The 19,128-nt window shown below is 42.7% G+C and overlaps 1 protein-coding gene across 1 annotated transcript in view; it reads left to right on the top strand.

Annotated features, from left to right (window-relative positions):
- The window catches only part of DNAH5 (dynein axonemal heavy chain 5), a 304,825-nt gene that overhangs the window by 117,355 nt on the left and 168,342 nt on the right, over positions 1–19,128 (top strand). The window contains exons 20-28 of the mRNA XM_055123648.1: positions 589–779; positions 868–952; positions 4,205–4,338; positions 9,952–10,153; positions 10,721–10,956; positions 13,696–13,914; positions 15,563–15,625; positions 16,112–16,350; positions 18,548–18,788. Of these exons, the coding sequence (XP_054979623.1) occupies positions 589–779; positions 868–952; positions 4,205–4,338; positions 9,952–10,153; positions 10,721–10,956; positions 13,696–13,914; positions 15,563–15,625; positions 16,112–16,350; positions 18,548–18,788 (1,610 nt within the window). The remainder of the gene's footprint in view (positions 1–588; positions 780–867; positions 953–4,204; positions 4,339–9,951; positions 10,154–10,720; positions 10,957–13,695; positions 13,915–15,562; positions 15,626–16,111; positions 16,351–18,547; positions 18,789–19,128) is intronic.

Here is a 19,128-nt window from a genome sequence, read left to right as displayed (position 1 = left end):
AGTGATAGTACAGTGGGGAGGGCGTTTTCCTTGCAGTCGGTCAACCTGGGTTTGATTCCCAGCATCCCATATGGTCCCCTGAGCACCGCCAGGAATAATTCCTGAGTTCAGAGCCAGGAGTAACCCCTGTGCATCGCCGGGTGTGACCCAAAAAAGAATCCCCCCTCCCCCAAATACCAAAAAAAAGTAGAGAGTAAAATAGAAAGTGCCTGTCATAAAGGCGGGGGGTGGGGTGGGGTGGGGTGGCGGAAGGGATACTGGGGACATTGGTGGAGGGATGGGTGTTCGATCATTGTAGGACTGAAACTCAATCGTGAAAGCTTTGTAGCTGTATCTCATGGTGAGTCACTGAAAAACAGTGAAAAAATAGAATAACCCAGATTTATTTTTGTTTCTGGCTCATACCTGGTGGTCCTCAGGGGGTCCTCCTGGCTCTGTGCTTGGCGGTGACTCCTGGCACGGCTCAGGGCACCTGTGTGGCGAGGAACGGGTCGACTGCAAGAGACTCAGGCATGTTGACCCCGGTGCTGTCTCTCTAGCCCTTTCAACAGGATGGGTGAACTTACTCCTCGCTTTGTGCTCACCCAGACAGCAACAGTGCCTCCAAGACGAAGCAGAACAGCCGGCCCATTTTCCGGGCCAACATCATGCTGGCCATCCCCAACATCGCCATGAGCCCTGCCCTGGAGGACATACAGCAGACCCTGAACAGGGCCGTGGAGTGCATCGTCAGCGTCCCCAAGGGGGTGAGACAGTGGAGCGGTGAGCTGCCGTCCAAGGTGGGTCCGGGCGGAGGAAACCGTCTCACGCGGGAGCTGCTGCCGTCCCAGATGTGACGAGGATGACACGTCTCCTTTGTCGTTGTAGAGGAAGATGCACGAGAGGAAGACGGCTGCTCTGCAGAGTCCAGACAGCGACTCCGAGGCCGAGACGGCGGAGAGTGAGCCTGCAGGTGAGTGAGTGTTCCTCCAGTTAGGAACCAGCATTTGTTGAGCTATTTTATTTCAAGGGGATACTTCTGGGGCTGGGAGGAGCGATAGCACAGCGGTTGGGTGTTCGCCTTTCACACGGCTGACCCGAGTTCGATTCCTCCGCCCCTCTCGGAGAGCCCGGCAAGCTCCCGAGAGTATCGAGCGCGCGCGGCAGAGCCTGGCAAGCTACCCGTGCGTATTGGATATGCCAAAAACAGTCACAATGAGTCTCTCAATGAGAGATGTTACTGGTGCCCGCTCGAACAAATCGATGAGCAACAGGACGACAGTGACAGTGACTTCTGGGGCTACTCAGGTTGGGGGGTGTTCAAGGCGACTGGGGCCTCCCTCTCTGTGCTGTGAGGCTGGGGGTTCACCCCAGGGCCGTGCACAAGGAAGGTCTGTGCTCTCCCACTTGAGTCGCATCCCTGGCCTCACTTACTGAGCTTCTTGTTTCGTTTTGTTTTTGAGCCACACCTGGCAGGGGTCAGGGGTTACTCCTGGCTCTGCACTTACTCAGGGATCACTCCTGATGGGGCTCAGGACACCTAATGGGATACTGGGGACTGAACCCGGGTCAACAGTGTGCAAAGCAAGCACCCTACCCGCTGAACTATCTCTCTAGCCCTAGTTGAGCTATTTTTTTTTTTTTTTTGCTTCTTGGGTCACACCTGGCGATGCACAGGGGTTACCCTGGCTCTGCACTCAGGAATTACTCCTGGCGGTGCTCAGGGGACCATATGGGATGCTGGGAATTGAACCTGGGTTGGCCGCGTGCAAGGCAAACACCCTACCCGCTGTGCTATCGCTCCAGCCCCTCAAGTTGAGCTATTTTTAAAAATAATTATTTTTCAAAAATTGAGGTATACTAGACATAGTACATTTGATGAGTTTCAGGTGCACAATGTAAGAATGAAATATGAGTTTATGTTGTGAAGTGATGGCCACATACGTCTGTTGACATTTATGTGACCATACACAGCACACATTTCACTTTCTTATGATAGCAGATCTATGTTTAAGTTCTTCTCTCCTGGCCACGTCAGACTATGCTACAGTGTTATTATTAACTGTAATCACTGTGCTTTGTACAATATCCTCATGACTTATTTATTTCATGACTGGAGGTTTGTATTATTTAATAGCTTTGACCACAATTTCTCCTGCTATTCCGCAAGGGTGACCAATAATCAATTTTCTCTATGAACTTATTTTATATTCTTAATGTTATGAGTGAGACAGAATGATATTTGTATTTCTCACTGTGACCTGATCTTACTTACCATAACTTCTCTATCATGTTATTGCAAATGGCAAGTTTTAATTAAATTTTAATTCTTTTTTTTGGTGGGGGGGAGGAGGAGACACACCCAGCAGTGCTCAGGGTTTACTCCTGACTCAGTGCTCAGGGATCACTCCTGGTGGTGCTCAGGGAACCATGTGTGGTGCCCAGGATCAGATCTGGGTCAGTGACATGGAAGGCAAACACCTTACCCGCTGTACTATCTCACCACCCTCAAGATTTCATTTGTTTAAATGACTGAATATTTCATTGCAAAGTTTGAAAAATACTTTATTAATTTATCATCAATGTTTGGCTAGCTTGCTACAGTGTTATCTGTTTTAGATAATGCTGCCTGATTTAGCGATCTCCCCCTTTAGGGTAGACTTTCTTTAGTATATGGTAAGCAACATTTTGGGATAATTGAGATAATTTACCCTTTAAAAGTGTATCATATAATTTTAGAGACATAATCTGCATGATTTTCTTAAATTCTTTAGATAAGGTTTTTGTGGTTCTTTGAGGATATTTGTAAGAACTAATTTAATTATTTTTGGTTGGTTATTTCAATGATTGGTCTTTTTAATGCCATTCTTGTTGACTACTTCTATTCCTGTGTGTAGGTATTACTTCCGTGTAGCTTTGCATGGCTCAAAATTTTCATTTTTGCTAATGAAAACTTGATACAAGAAAGGCTGTAATGTAAAGTCTATAAAATGTGTTTCTCTTTTCTCTAGTGTCTCTTGCTGTGGTTGCTACTGTTTGGTTCTTTATTGACATTTTGATATGAACAAAATTAGTCTCACCCCTTCCTGGCATCATTGTTCTGCTTGGTTAGCTTAGAGGGCAACAAGTGATGTCCAGGGATTTCTTTTCCTGTTTTGCATCAGGAATTCTTCCACTGTTTGCCTAGGGACTTCGTGTACATAGTGGAGCATCTTGTAAACACAAGTTTTCAACCCTGTCCTGATCTTTGATGATTGCCCAAGGCCTCCAAGTCAGCCAGAGGTAAAAAGTTGGGATGTTTCCCATCATTCTTTGGCACAGCCAGCTCCGTATGTGGGCCTGGACCTTTAGATCTCAGGAATATATCAGGTCTTACTCATATCTTCTGCAGACATTTCATTTCCAATATCTTTGAGCTTTTTGGGGCCACTCTCTTGTATATCCTTAGCTGCTACCTTCTACCTTAGCCAGCTGTGCAGTTAAACAGTTGCTGATAGTTTTTTATTTTATTTTTTTAATTTAATTTAATTTATTTATTTTTGCTTTTTGGGTCACACTCAGCAATGCTCAGGGGTTACTCCTGGCTTTGCACTCAGGAATTACTACTGGCGGTGTTTAGAGGACCATATGGGATGCCAGGGATTGAACCCGGGTCGGCCGTGTGCAAGGCAAATGCCCTAACCGCTGTGCTATCACTCAGGCCCCTAGTTTTTTTTTTTTTGAAACAAACAAACAGAATTTTAGAAAACTCTTTGGAGTTAGATATTTTTCTCGCTCAATGGGTTCCACCTTGCTACTAAAACTAAACTCTTTGCACGGGTCTTATCCAGGAGGCTTTGGGACCAGTCAGGGTGCAATCTGATGGGGGGCTCGCAGAGTTTCAGTCTCATTCTGGCCTTGTCCAGACTGAGGGCTGTGATTGTTCTTTTCACATGGCTGGTGAGGGGTCCCAAGGCACAGAACGTTTCAAAATGCCACAAACCTCATCACTGTTACTGAAATTCAACAGTTCTCCCCCACCCCTTAAATTAACATGTCTTTGAATTATCGCAAACATCGCTCAATTGCTGAAAAATTGATATCGCTAACTTCCCCCTCCTCTTTTGAATCGATTTCGTGCAGCAGCCTTCTAGGGGTCTCTCCTTGACTGTTGTCGGAGCCCTCTGCTCTTAAAAGTTTGTCCTCACATCGTTGATCACAATGTTTTCTCCGCTTTTGGTTTTAGAGACGGTTGAGATAGCATCTGTGAACTTACCCATCCCAGTGCAAACCAGGAACTATTATAAGAATGTTTCTGACAACAAAGAGATCGTAAAATTAGTCTCTGTGCTCAGCACAATCATCAACTCTACCAAAAAAGTAAGTCCAGAGAATTTGCAGCTGAGCTTTTTCAAGCTCCACCTTGGACCTCTGTGAGGTAAAGTGTGCATGCGCCTTATGTCTTGCCTGCAGTAACTTTGCAGCCATTGGCTTATGAAATGATGTTCGTTCACAGCAAATGTTTACTTAACTGAAGGACTCTTGTTCTATATTGCTGTAACGTGAAAAGTAACTATTGTTCCTAAGTTATATATATAGTGTTTTTTTTTAAATATTCTGAGCTTCTTACTGTAGTACAAATAAATCTGTTGAAATTTTGATATGAACCAAATCACAAGTCAGTCTGGTTTTGCAGTCAGTGGTACTAATGTATTTGAAATACAATATAATTTGCGGTCAATTTTTCATGTTCTTGTAGTCAGGCAAGTTTTATAAACAAATATTTTATGATAAAAATGAAATAAATGAACCATGAAAAAGACAAAAATGTATGTATAGTGCCATGTGTAAATCAGGTAATTTTGCTAATAAACAATTATTAGTATTATCAGTATAAACTTGAGTGAAGATGGATATAAATTTGGGTTGATATTTTTCTTTCTATTTGCTCTTCGATCAACTTTTGCTTTTTTTTTTTTTGTGGCAAATCTCTGTGGTAAAAAAGGCTTAAGACCCGAAAGTAAATTTTTGTTTATAAATATGCATTCATATTGTTATAAGGACTATCTCAGTGTTGAGAGGATACTGGTTACTTAGTAAGTTTATCTTTTCTACCATTCACTTTTGATAGAGTAAGATTCATTTGTTAGTATTTTGCCACTGTAATAAATCCTGCTGATCCCCCTCATGCATAGTAAGTTTTATGCTTTCTGCCCCCTACCTCTTGCCATGGCTGATCAGGTCCCAATATAAATCTCACCTATTATCAGGTATCTATGGGTTGGTCATATTGTCTTGAAAAAAAAAAGAGCTTCATTAAACAATCAAAATGACTTTGGTAATAAAAATAGCAAGTGAACCAGCCTGACATTTGCCACTTATGTAATTTTTCCTTGAAGTTCCAGATCTGCACTCTAAAAGCTGTCAATTTAAGAAGGGCCAACCCCTTGAGATACAATAAATGGGATCGAAAACTTAGGAAAGTTTTGCTGTAAACTCTTGACTATTGAAGAAGCTTTGGTTCAGATTTCTACTGTTGTCCTGGGATTTTGATAATCTGTTATTCATTCTCCACTCCCTATACATTTGTGAATTTGTCTGTATGCTGAATTTGTCTGTTGCCGTGGTCAGCATTTATGTCACCACTTTAGCTATGCCAGGGGATTAGCTGTGGTGGTGACAAGCAGTGGTAGGTTTGTACTGCTGCATTTTAATAGATAAGAAGTCTCAACACCCATTAAGTGTGAGACTCGGAGGGATGGTTGAGCTGCATGTGGAGAATTAGAGTGTGGTTTGCTGGAATTTATTTAAGGTAATTAGATCATTTACAATGTGACTGGTAAAGGCTCCTTTTCAAATAATTGCATTTAAAAAATTCTCTTTTCAGTTAAAAATTTTTCTTATGCAGATGTTTCTGAAAATTTAAGCCAACAGAGAAAAAATTATTCCCAGGAAGTATAAACATCAGAAATGAGAAGACACAGTTTTAATTATCTGTGGGAATATTATTTACCAAGTAAATCCAAGAGACTAATTTGAAAAAGAAGGTTTGATAGGAATGTAGTTAGTTGTCCATGGAAAGAGAATTATAGGCATTTATGCTGCGATGCAATAAGTATGTTCATGAAAAATCTTGCTTGTGAGGTTTCATATTTGATATAATAGAGGTTTTGAAAAAACAGAATTGAGGCTTATACACACATCCTAGAAAAACATGTAACAAAAGGCATTTGTAATTTCCCCACAGCAGTAGTGAAAGCAGTGTCAACCATAATAAAATATTAACATGCTTCATAAAAATATAAAACTATTGGTGGTAGAGTTATTTGCCATAAACAGTTGAAGGAAGCTCTTCTGGTAGAAGAGTTGAGGGTGGATAGTGAGTCTAGAAACAGAACGAAGAATTCAAAGATCATGTCAAACTCTGTGAAGATTGTTCTCCAATAATTTAAGTGGCGACTGAAAAGTTCAGCAAGGGGGCTGGAGCGATAGCACAGCAGGTAGGGTGTTCGCCTTGCACTCGTCCAACCCTGGGTTCTATTCCCAGCATCCCATATGGTCCCCTGAGCACCACCAGGGGTGATTCCTGAGTGCATGAGCCAGGAGTAACCCCTGTGCATCGCCGGGTGTGACCCAAAAAGCCAAAACAAAACAAAACAAAACAAAACTGAAAAGGCCAGCAGGAAGCAGAGGGGGAGAGTCCAGAATGGTGCTCCTCTGTGTTGGGGCTTTAACTGATAACAGGAAGTGCTGGGAATAAAAATAGCGTTTGATAATGTGACTTTCTGTTATTTCTGATAACTTCCTATTGACATCATTTTCTGTTACTTCCTGTGACTTCCGATTGATGACATTCCTGAGTTTGAACTGTGACTGAACCAGTTCCTCTCACTGACTATGCTGTTAATAAATAAATATATATATATATAATATATGTGTATATATATTTGCTTTGCATTGAAGATAGAAGTTAATCATCTATAGAAGCCGAAAACTAAATTAAACACCTGGAAATTAAACAACTCAATGTTGAACAATGAGTGAGTCAGGAAGGAAATCAAGGAAGAAATCAAAAGGTACCTGGAAACAAATGAGAATGAAGACACGAGCTACCAGAACCTGTGGGACGCAGCTAAAGCTGTTTTAAGGGGAAAATTTATAGCCCTTCAAGCATTTCTCAGGAAGGAAGAAAGGGCCCACATAAATAACTTGACTTCACAGCTCAAGATTTTAGAAAAGGACCAACAAAAGGAGCCCAAACCAGGCAGAAGGAAAAAGATAATAAGACTTAGAGCAGAAATCAACGACATGGAAACCCAAAAGACAATCCGAAAGATCAATGAAACCAAGAGCTGGTTCTTCGAGAAAATAAACAAGATTGATAAACCACTAGCAAGACTCACAAAGAAAGAGAGAGAGAACCCTAATAAACTGAATCAGAAATGAAAGGGGGATGTCACAACAGAAACCAAAGAAATTCAAAGATCATCAGAGACTACTTTGAAAATCTATATGCCATGAAATAAGAAAACCTAGAAGAAATGGATAAATTCCTGGATTCCTATAATCTCCCAAGATTGAATCAAGAAGACCTGGAATACCTGAATAGTCCTATTAATATCAAGGAAATTGAAACGGTAATCAAAAGTCTTCCCAAAAACAAAAGTGCAGGTCCAGATGGATTCACTAGCGAATTCTTCCAAACATTTAAAGAGGACCTATTGCCAGTTCTTCCCAAGCTTTTCCAGGAAATTGAAGAAACAGAAACTCTCCCAAACAGTTTCTATGAGGCTCATATCTTCCTAATACCAAAAGCAAACGAAGACGCCACACAAAAAGAAAACATCAATATTCCCGATGAACACGGATGCGAAGATTCTCAACAAAATATTAGCAAATAGAATTCAACAACTCATTGAAAAGATCATACACCACGACCAAGTGGGATTCATCCCCGGGATGCAAGGATGGCTTAACATCCGGAAATCAATCAACACAATCCATCATATCAACAAAAGAAAAGATAAAAATCATCATATCAATAGATGCAGAAAAAGCATTTGACAAGATCCAGCACCCGTTTATGACAAAAACTCTTGCCAAAATGGGTATAGAAGGGACTTTCCTCAATATAGTCAAAGCCATTTACCACAACCTGATGGCAAGTATCATCCTTCACTGGGGGAAAACTAAGAGCCTTCCCTCTGAGAACAGGGATGAGACAAGGATGCCCACTCTCTCCACTTCTGTTCAGTATAGTACTGGAAGTACTTGCCATAGTGGTTAGGCAAGAAAAAGATATTAAGGTCATTCAGATAGGAAAGGAAGAAATCAAGCTCTCACTTTTTGCAGATGATATGATACTATACTTACAGAACCCTAAAACCTCTACTAAGGAACTCCTAGGAACAATAGCCTCGTATAGTAAAGTTGTAGACTATAAAATCAATACCCAAAAGTCCATGGCTTTCCTATACGCAAGTAATGAGAGAGAAGAAATCGACATGAAAAAAGCAATCCTGTTCACAATTGTGCCTCAAAATATCAAGTACCTTGGAATCAGCTTAACTAAGGAGGTAAAGGACTTGTATACAGAAAACTACAAAGTGCTACTTCAGGAAATAAAAGAGGACACGAGAAAATGGAAAGATATCCCCTGGATTGGATATCTTTCAATCCAATGAGTTGGGAGAATTAATATTGTCAAAATGGCAATACTCCCCAAATCATTGTACAAATTCAATGCGATCCCTATACAGATACCAATGATATTCTTCAAAGAAATATATTTTGCTTTTTGGGTCACACCTGGCGATGCACAGTGGTTACTCCTGGTTCTGCACCCAGGAATTACCCTTGACAGTACTCAGAGGACCATATGGGATCCTGGGAATCGATCCTGGGTTGGCTGCATACAAGGCAAGCACCCTATCTGCTGTGCTATTGCTCCAGCCCCAATCATCACAAAATATTTGTATAAATAATCATAATATTTATGCGCTCTATACTTTGTTATAAAACTAGTGGGGAAAGACTCCGTGTCAAATAACAGCACCTTTGAAAATTCCTCAGGAGCACTCTTAGGGAGTGTGTGTGGGTCTTTTCAGATTGCACGGCAATTTAGCAGGAAATTAAAATAAAAAGCTGAAGATTCGAAAACACTATGTTCTTGGGTGGGAATTTTTAATTTCATGCAGACATTGATCCTTATTCAATTGGCTTACACATTTTATGACCTTCATGCAATCTCTCTGGAGTCTAATGCTCTACAGGTTGATGAGTTTTTCTTAAACCTTCCAGTGGGTTTGACCAATGAGAGTCTGGCAGGTATTGTGGGTCGGAAAGAGAATTTGCCTCTAAATGTCCTTCTGGAAGGCCCAACTAGCCAACCCTTACCAAAGCCTCAGACCGGGACTCACTGATGCCAGGGTGAGACAGAACAACATTCACAAATTTTCTTTTACTGAAGTATTTTTTTATAATTCCATTAGCTATTTAGTTGTAACAAGCAATTTCAACTAAATTATTTCATGCCTGCTAAGGGGGCAGTTCTTGGGGGGGATTGGGAAATTGGGGACACTGGTGACGGGAAAGTCACACTGGTGGTATGATTGGTGCTGGAATATTGAATGCCTGTAACAAGTATATTAGGGACAACTTTGTAAACCATGGTGTTTAAATAAAGCAGGGGTGTGTGTGTGTGTGTGGGGAAGAAATACAAAGCACACAAACTAAAAAAAAAGTAAAAGAGTCTTCATGGAGTCTAGAAGTTTCTATCAGTTTCTAGACACTGCTTTTGGCTCTCCTTTTGACTAGGGTTTCCAGTTTCAGTGATTTCCTTGAGTCCCCATTTCTACTACTCTGCACTATTCTCATTTCTAAGGCATTTCCAACCAGTTCTCTAGTTAAACATTTTAATGACCAGTGTTCCTTTAAACCCTGATGCCGTTTCCTCTTCTTGCCTCTCCATACAGTTTGTTATTTTTATTCTAGGAAGTTATTACATCCATGGATTGCTTCAAACGCTACAATCACATTTGGCAAAAGGAGAAAGAAGAAACCATTATGACATTCATCATGGAAAACCCTTCGCTTTCTGAATTCGAATCCCAGATCCTCTATTTCCAGAACTTGGAGCAGGACATCCAGACTCAGCCTGAGTTCATCTGTGTGGGGGCCGTCGCCCTGTTCACAGGTTGGTCTGCTCTCCTTCAGACTCTCGGAAACACTCAGCAGTGCTCTCCTCCCTCGCCGCCAGGATTAGTATTCCAGAGAGCTGGAGCTATCCTAAAGGCTGGCTTTCCTTTTATGCGCCTCAAACCTGCAGGACCATTTATAGATTTGTTTTTAATTCCCTTCTGCCTCATTATTTATTCTAGACTATTTTTGAGCATGCGGCTGTTAAACCTTGAAAATAAACGGTAGTTCAGAGGAAGGGGCTGAGTCTGTTGTATTTGGAATTAAAAGTATCCTTTCCTTGAAAAGCAGCCAGAAGCATTTACAGCTTATTGCCAATGGTTTTGATATTACTTTTTGCCCTTTTGGCATTTGGAGACGTTTTGTGAGTGGTGGAAGAACAAGCTTCATAATGGATGAGTGCATAATGATTAGGATAAACTTTAGACTTTTGGGCCCTGTTTTTCATGTGTCACACGGCTCTGGCTTCAAGTCTTTACTATGGTAAACAGCGGCACTCTGGCTTCTTATCTTGACTCAAGTCAGATGTTTTCCTAACTGAACTATGGATGTTTCGGTTTTCCAGCTGACTTAAAGTTCACACTCACTGCTGAGACAAAGGCCTGGATGACTGTCATCGGCCGTCACTGTAACAAAAAATACCGGAGTGAGATGGAAAACATTTTCACACTTGTTGAAGAATTCAATAAGAAGCTGAACCGTCAAATTAAAGACCTCGATGATATTCGGATTGCCATGGCGACGCTGAAGGAGATCAGGGAGCAGCAAATCTCTATTGACTTTCAAGTGGGGCCTATTGAGGTCATTGATAACTTTTTTTTTTCTTCTTTTTTTTTAATGGAATAGCTTCACATGTGGGTGACATTAGCTAAGTATTGGGCAGGCTTGGGCTGGAGTTACGAATGGAGACAGACTCTAAGAACAGGTTTTGTAATGATGCTCGTTGCTGGCTTTCTGTGGCTAGTTCTGGTCCTCAGAATGCCGACTGAGGTCCCCGAGAACAGAGTCTGAGATCATTCTTTCTCTCCATGTGAGGTATTGGTGGATATTCTGTGAGAAGGGCAGCAAGGGGGAACAGAGAAGGACAGGTTGGCTGGTGCACACGGGAGAACTGTGAGGGGGTTCTTGGCCATCGACTGATTTCAGCCCGGTCCCAGTGGAAGCCCTGTTGCATGAAGTGGATCTCACAGGTGGTCCCAAGCTGCGGGTACCTTTGTACTCCCAAGTTCGTTGGTCATTGCCATAATCTCCTATTCAGGAGAGAGAATGTTCCAGACAGCTGTGGTGTCTCCAGCTGACACATCCAGCAGTTGGGAATGTGACTCCATCCTGGTCAGCAGGAGCTGGTTGGAACACGGACAGTTTCCATTCATGTATTGATTCTTATCAGTATCACATTTAGTCCTTATGTGACCTGTAGTCTACACACAGGGGCCCAAGAAAGTAGGCTGCTTGAGTAAGATACACAGCACTTTTTGTGACTCTATTTTATTATATCATGTTTTAGAGACGAAAGTGTTTTATCAGGAAAGGGTCATCATGCAAAGCCTTGCCACAGGAATAAAGAATTAATTCCCAAACAATGGTTTGAGGGCAAAAGAGTGAAGAAGACCTTACAGACTCGAAGAGCTGGAAGACCAGAGCTGGAGGGTTGCGAACACTTAGGTGGTGGTGGTAGGGTAGAGTAATTTTGTATGTCAATATCATAAATGAAAAAATTAATTTTTAATTTTTTAAAAATTAGGGTTTCATGCCTTGAATTTCAGGCATATAATATTCTAGCACCAATCCACTTAGAGTGTGGTCATCCTCCACCAATGTCCACAGGTTCCACCCACCTTCCAGCCTGCCCCCTTCACAAGCACATTTTTAAGTTTGGTTGTTGTAGTTTGGACCACAGGGTTTCAGTGTTGTTGACTCTGTAGTTTAGCTATGTACGTATACCCCCTCTCTGTACCCGCCGTGTACCCTGCTCCCCGATACTTCCCACCTGCCTCCTCTCACTCCCTTCTTTCCTTTCCTTCTTTCCTTCCCTGTCTTTCTTTTTCTCCATCCTACGTTCTGAGGAAGGGTGATTGAAAATACCATGAATTTTGTTACTATTATAATTTCCTAAATTTTACTAAATTAAAACATGTAGAGTCAGAACTAGTTTTGAACATGTAAAAGGGAAGCATGATTGTGTTCATTCTTTGAGACGAGACTGGTGTGTGTGTAGCCAGAGTAGTCCCGGACATAAAGGCACCATATTCCTTTCAAAGGAGAACTTGGGTGTCTGTTCTTAACATTCTGTTGGTCAGGATCTTACTCTGGCCTTACACTTTTAGGTTTTCTCTTGCACGTTTGGAAAATTTAAAATATTTCACCTGAAGGACATTTGTGCCTCTGTGCTGTCAGGCTGGGATAATCACGTCATTTTTAGTATTCTCTGAGGGAAAGGGAACATCAAGGCAAAGAGCCCCCTTTTATGTGTGGGACCTGGGGGTCCCTGGGGGATTGAAGAGGAGGTTTTGTATCTGACAACTCTCCCCTTTTCCGAGAATTAAGACAAAATCGGAGTTAAGATTAGCATGCAATTTTTCTTTTATTTTTGGGTCACACCCAGTGATGCAAAGGGGTTACTGCTGGTTTTGCACTCAGGAATCACTCCTGGTGGTGCTCGGGGGACCACACAATTTTTCTTTTCAGTAAACTCTTTGGAAGATGTGATTCAGCGTAATTTCATTATTTCTATCCACCCATCCTCCCACTCCGTATCCACACACACTGTAGACTTGTGAGTAACATACGTGTTGAGCCATCAGGCACTGCCCTGAGAGCTGCAGAACCCGCTTTCTGGACTCACTTTTACTGGCCCCTGTGTGCACTGCAGTGCGCGTCTTGATGGAGAAAGGAATTTGGCTGTGCTTGTCCAAAACAATGTCATCCAAAAATCATCAACTACATATTTGTCTAAATCTCCCAGTGGGAGATTTAGGGAAATTATTTTCTTTTGTAAAATCATCTAGATGAGAGTCCAGAAATTTGTATCTGGAGGCCAATGAGTCATCTCACGCTCTGTTTCAAGGACCCTCTCTTGTGGCTTATCAGTAGAATGTCTTACCATAGAGCAAATGGGATCATTAAGACCTGGATTAAATGAATATTGGTTTCACGACTAGTAACATCTAATGCCCTGGTATTATCATTATCATTGTTTTATATGTTTATTAGTCTCCAAATACAACTTAGAGGCCTTAAATAAAAATAGCTTTTACTCTTAGAATGCTTGGTAGTTCTCAAAATGCACTTAAAGTCTTTTTGGCACTTATTAAAATTTCCATGACAGCAAGGAAATCTTCCCATGCTGAAGTTTAGAAATGAATGAAAAAAAAGGGTAATGGTTCAGTCGTTCATTGGAGAGTTTAGTTTGCAAGCAGAGAAACTAGAACCCTGGGCAGTTTCCCTTCTTTTCTGATCTTTGGTGTTCTAAATTATTTGACAAATGATTGTATATCTATGCCCTCAACTAGCAGAAGCCACTTTGTCTCCTTTGTACAGGAATCCTATGCCTTACTTAACAAATACGGGCTTCTTATAGCCAAGGAAGAGATGGACAAGGTTGATACCCTGCATTATGCTTGGGAGAAGCTGCTTGCTCGTGCCAGCGAGGTTCAGAATGAACTAGTTGCATTGCAGCCTGGTTTCCGAAAAGAGCTTATTACTAGTATGGAGATCTTCCTCCAAGACTGTGACCAGTTTTATTCGGATTATGATTTGGTATGATTATTTTCTATGTGTATTTGATTTTGTGGGAAGAGTGATTAGAACGTGTGAAATGTAGTTGTTATTTAGATGACATGTCAAAAAGAGTTCAATGAGATTCCCTAGAAATGGAATCTTTCCATGATCGGAAAGACATTTCCCTCCCACATTTCCTATCTTCTTAGAGTTCAATTAGAGTAAATTCAATAGAAAATGTGGATTTTAAAATTTCTATTCCTGGAGTCAGAGAGGACTGGAGTGATAGCGTTATCCCGCCCGCATGGCAGAGCCTGGGAAGCTCCCTGTGGCATATCTGATATGCCAAAAACAGTAACAACGAGTCTCACAATGGAGACATTACTGGTGCCCGCTCGAGCAAATTGATAAACAACAGGATGACAGTGTGTGTGTGTGTGTATAGTCAGAGAGAGAGAGAGAGAGAGAGAGAGAGAGAGAGAGAGAGAGAGAGAGAGAGAGAGAGAGAGAAGAACAGGGGACCCAGGTTCGATCCCCAGCACCACATACGGTCTGAGACCATTGTCAGGAAGACCCCTGAGTATTTCTGAGTATGACTTGGTCACCCCTCTTCCTCCCCCACCAAGTGCTATTCCTGTTGCTTTATTGGTTTTTTATGGAAGTTGTTTGATATTTTTATCGCTCCCTTGCTGAGACAGTTCACCTTTCCACATTCTTCAGTTCTGCAGTGAACAAATCCAGCATGTACAGGCACTGTCCTTGGTACTGAGGACGCTGTACAGCTGTGACTGGGCAGAAATGCTGACCACGCAGGGCTTTAGTACAGAGTCTTCTACTAGGAGGATTTTGCATGATGAGACCCAGAAAGGAAATGGAGGAGGAAATTTGTGACTATTAGCTAGTTGCACATTATACAGCAAATGTTAGAAACTTAGGAGATTGGAGAGATGCGGTACTTCTGTTGCTGAAGTATAGAAACCTGCCTATTTAGCATGTTCTCATGTAGGAAAGCATCTGTAGAATGTTAAGACCATAATTTGTATTTGTAACACGGAGATGAAAACAGTGACTGCTATTAGTGTTTTAGTTTAGCTGGAAACTTATGTGTTCTTATAGAATATATTGACCTTTTCAATCACTGTCACTGTTATCACTGTTATCCCGTTGCTCATCAATTTGCTCAAGCAGGCACCAGTAACATCTCCATTGTGATACTTATTGTTACTGTTTTTGGCATATTGAATATACCACGGGGAGCTTGCCAGGCTCTGACGTGTGGGCAGGATACTTTAGGTAGTTTGCCGTGCTCTCCAAGAGGGGTGAAGGAATCAAACCCGGGTCGACGGTGTGCAAAGCAAATGCCCCACCTGCTGTGCTGAGTGATAGCGGGGAGGGCGTTTGCCTTGCACGAGTCCAACCCGGGTTCAATTCCCAGCATCCCATATGGTCCCCTGCTGGGAGTAATTCCTGAGTGCAGGGCCAGGGTTACCCCTGTGCATTGCTGGGTGTGACCTCCCCAAATAAATAAAATACATAATCCTTAACACTTTGTAGAACTTTTAAAGATCATTTTAATATCTAGTTTGCTTTCTGTCATGTATATGGAACTTATGAAAGTTAATCTTATTCCCCGGTTATTGAATCATAAAGTTTTGTACAAGTATTTCATATCTAATTTTTGTTTCAGAATGGCCCAATGGCCAGTGGCTTGAAACCCCAGGAAGCCAGTGACAGACTTGTTATGTTTCAGGTAATCTTTGTCATTTCTGTGACTTCTAAACAACCACAATATTAATGTCCCTTAGAATGCCCTGCCACAGAGGCAGGGCAGGGTGGTGGGGGTTGGGGTGGGGGTGGTGGGAGGGATACTGGGAACATTAGTGGAAGAGAATGGGCACTGGTGGAGGGATGTAAACCAAATGCAAACATGAAAGTTCATAAGTTTGTAACTATACCTCACGGTGATTCACTAATAAAAAAATTAATGTCCCTTAAATACATACATTTTCTCCTAAGTATAGAAAGATATTGTGAAGTATGTATGTTCAATTAAAAATGTCATTGTTTTAGTAACAATTAGAGTTGGCTTCATAATAATTGATCATTTAGTATTTCTTTTTACCTGTGCTCAGATATCATACCAGCTTTCTTATTTGTCATTATTTTTTTTGGTTTCCATCACATGTTGGTTCAGATAGAAGCCATCTTGATGAGTTTTCACTTTTGTTTCTATTAGAATCAGTTTGATAATATCTATCGGAAATATATCACCTACACTGGGGGAGAGGAACTCTTTGGCCTTCCAGTAACCCAGTATCCGCAGCTTCTGGAAATAAAGAAGCAACTAAATCTCCTCCAGAAAATATACACTTTGTACAACAGCGTCATAGACACTGTGAATGGTTATCATGATATCCTCTGGTCAGAAGTGAATATTGAAAAAATCAACAATGAACTTTTAGAGTTCCAGAACAGGTGAGCAATGAAATGTTCAGTAGCCCAGGGACCTTGAACCTTTGGGCTTGTGTGCTTTTTCCTTTCATAGGCTCTCAAGTTCACTTTTCAACCCAGATGTGGCTATTTATCATAGTAAAGCCAATCTCGTTGGCACCTTTGACCTTCATCCAGCACGATCTGTTATAAAAAATGAGACAGAGGGACACTGTGGCATGTCCAGTGTCCTTGGGCAAGCTGGCCTCAGCAACTACAACCGAGGGCACAAGCTGGCCATGGATTGGACACAATTTCTATGCCCCCAGCCCATATCCCTGCCTCCAAACACATGAGCGGTTGTTTAAGTTGAGAGATAACATCAGTAGACACATCAAAATTGATGGGTCCATTGAGAGCAGAGCCTGGGATATTCATGGAGCCAACCACGGCCCGGTAAGGATAAGTCCTGGCAAAGTCCTGGCGGGTTCTGTTCTGTTCTTGCCTGGCTCACAGTCACTGCTCTCCTGTTCAGACTGTCTTCGCCTGGCAACTATCCCAAATTTGGGGGTTTTGTTAGGGTCAGGTTTTGCATGCATGATCGTGGTGCATGGCTGGTGTCCACTGACAGCATCTTGCAAATGCTGTTTGTTAATGATCCATGTGTGTGCGGAGTGAAATGAGAATATCCTTTAAACATGGATCCAGGTGTCAGAGCCCTTTCTGCAGCCTAGGGGAGCTCATCTCTGTATTCCGCATAGCAAACTTTTGAAGTTTATGGTAGATGGAGTCCTGGAATAAATCTGGAGCTCCACCATTTTTTACATCACTTTTAACTTTAAACCTAAAGAAAATTGAGTCACTGATTGTATTTTCGGCTGTGCTTGGTACTTACTAGGCTCCTGATATGTGTGCGCAGAATTGAATTGGAAGGCAAATCTATGATTCAAAATTATGCATTTTGCCTACTTAATATTTCCTGATGGGGAAGAAAAGTTTTCTGCAATATAAAAATAAATTATCAGGTGGCTGGAGCAGTGGTGCAGCAGGCAGGCAGGGCATCTGGCTTGCACCAGCTCAGCCCGGCTTGGACCCCCAGCACCCCATTTGGTCCTCTGAGCCTGCCAGGAGTGATGCTTGAGTGCAGAGCCAGGAGTGAGCCCTGAGTGGATGATGCGGCCCCTGAACAAAACCAAATTAACAGATATCCTCTGAATCATGGGAGTATACGAGATTGGCCTTCAAAGTGACTTCTATTTATTTATTTGAGTTTTGGGCTCTACTTGATTGTGCTGTAGGCACTACCTCTGGCTCAGGGATCATTTTAATGTGGTGCTTGGGAGCATGTGTGTTTCAGGGGGATCAGACTGGACTTGGCGGCCTGCCAGACAAGTGCCTTAACCCCTGTACTATCTCTCTGCACACCCCCCCCCCATGAGAGCAGATATTTTATTCTCTTATGTTTTGTTTTTTTGGACCACACCTTTTTTGATATCCTAAAAATCTATTTATTTATTCATTTATTTATTTTAATGAATCACTGTGGGGTACAGTTACAGACTTACAAATTTTCGTGCTTACATTTCAGTCATACAATGGATTGAGTGCCCATCCCTCCACCAGTGCCCGTTCTCCACCACCAATTTTCCCAGTATCCCTCTCATCCCCCTGCCCATCCCCCTTGTCTTCACCCCCTCCGCCTCTGTGACAGGCACATTTCCTTTTACTCTCTCTCTCTCCTTTAGGGTTTTGTGCTCTGCAATGCAAGCATTGAGTGGCCGTCATGTTCAGTCTATAGTCTACTTTTGGCACACATCTCCCATCCTGAGCGGGCCCTCTAAACACCCTTTACTTGTTTCAGACCACACCTTGTGCTCAAGGATCACCCCTGGCTCAGGGCCTTGGGGGACCATCTATGATATGGGGAATTGAACCTGACTAGCCACACGTGTGTAAGACCTATGCCTCACTCATTGTACTATCTCTCCAGTCCTAAAGTGACATTTTTGGGGTGGGGGGGGCAACACACCTAGAGGTGCTCAGTGATTGCTCTGTCTCTGAACCCAGGAGGGGAGCAGGGGACCAGAGGGGGTGCCAGGGATAGAACCCCGGGCGGTCACGTGCAAGACCAGCGCCCTCCCCACTGTACTGCCTCTGCCCAGCCCCCGGAGTGAATTTCCCTCGCGCTGGCAGACTGGGGGACTGGAGCGGCTGTGCTCCTCGGCGCTGTTCATCCCCCCAGGTGCCGGAAGCTGCCGCGGGCCTTGAAGGACTGGCAGGCCTTCTTGGATCTGAAGAAGACCGTCGAGGACTTCAGCGAGTGCTGCCCGCTGCTGGAGCACATGGCCAGCCCGGCCATGATGGAGAGGCACTGGGGGAGGATCACGGCGCTCACGGGCCACAGCCTGGACGTGGGCAACGAGAGCTTCAAGCTGAGAAACATCATGGAAGCCCCTCTCCTGAGATACAAGGAGGAAATAGAGGTGCAGCGGCCACGTGGCGGTGAAAAGCGGGGGGGGGGTGCACGAGATGTGTCGGGTGGTGTCCCTCGCCGAGGCGGGCCGGGCAGCAGGTCACGGTGGGACTCTGGAAATCCCTCCCGTTCTCCTGGTCCTCCAGCCCTCGGTGACTTCTCTTCCAGTTGGCTTTATTTATCTAGTTATTTACTTATTTATTTATTTTTAAGAGCTCAGTGTTATTTTTTATTTATTTTATTTTTTAATTTTTTTTATTGAGTCACCGTGTGGAAAGTTACAAAGCTTTCAGGTTTAAGTCTCAGTTATACAATGCTCGAACACCCATCCCTTCACCAGTGCACATATT

The sequence above is a fragment of the Sorex araneus genome, chromosome 1 (genome assembly GCF_027595985.1).
Source record: "Sorex araneus isolate mSorAra2 chromosome 1, mSorAra2.pri, whole genome shotgun sequence".
Lineage (NCBI taxonomy): Eukaryota > Metazoa > Chordata > Mammalia > Eulipotyphla > Soricidae > Sorex > Sorex araneus.
Note: the sequence above shows the minus strand (reverse complement) of the source record. Positions and strands in the feature narration are given on the sequence as shown.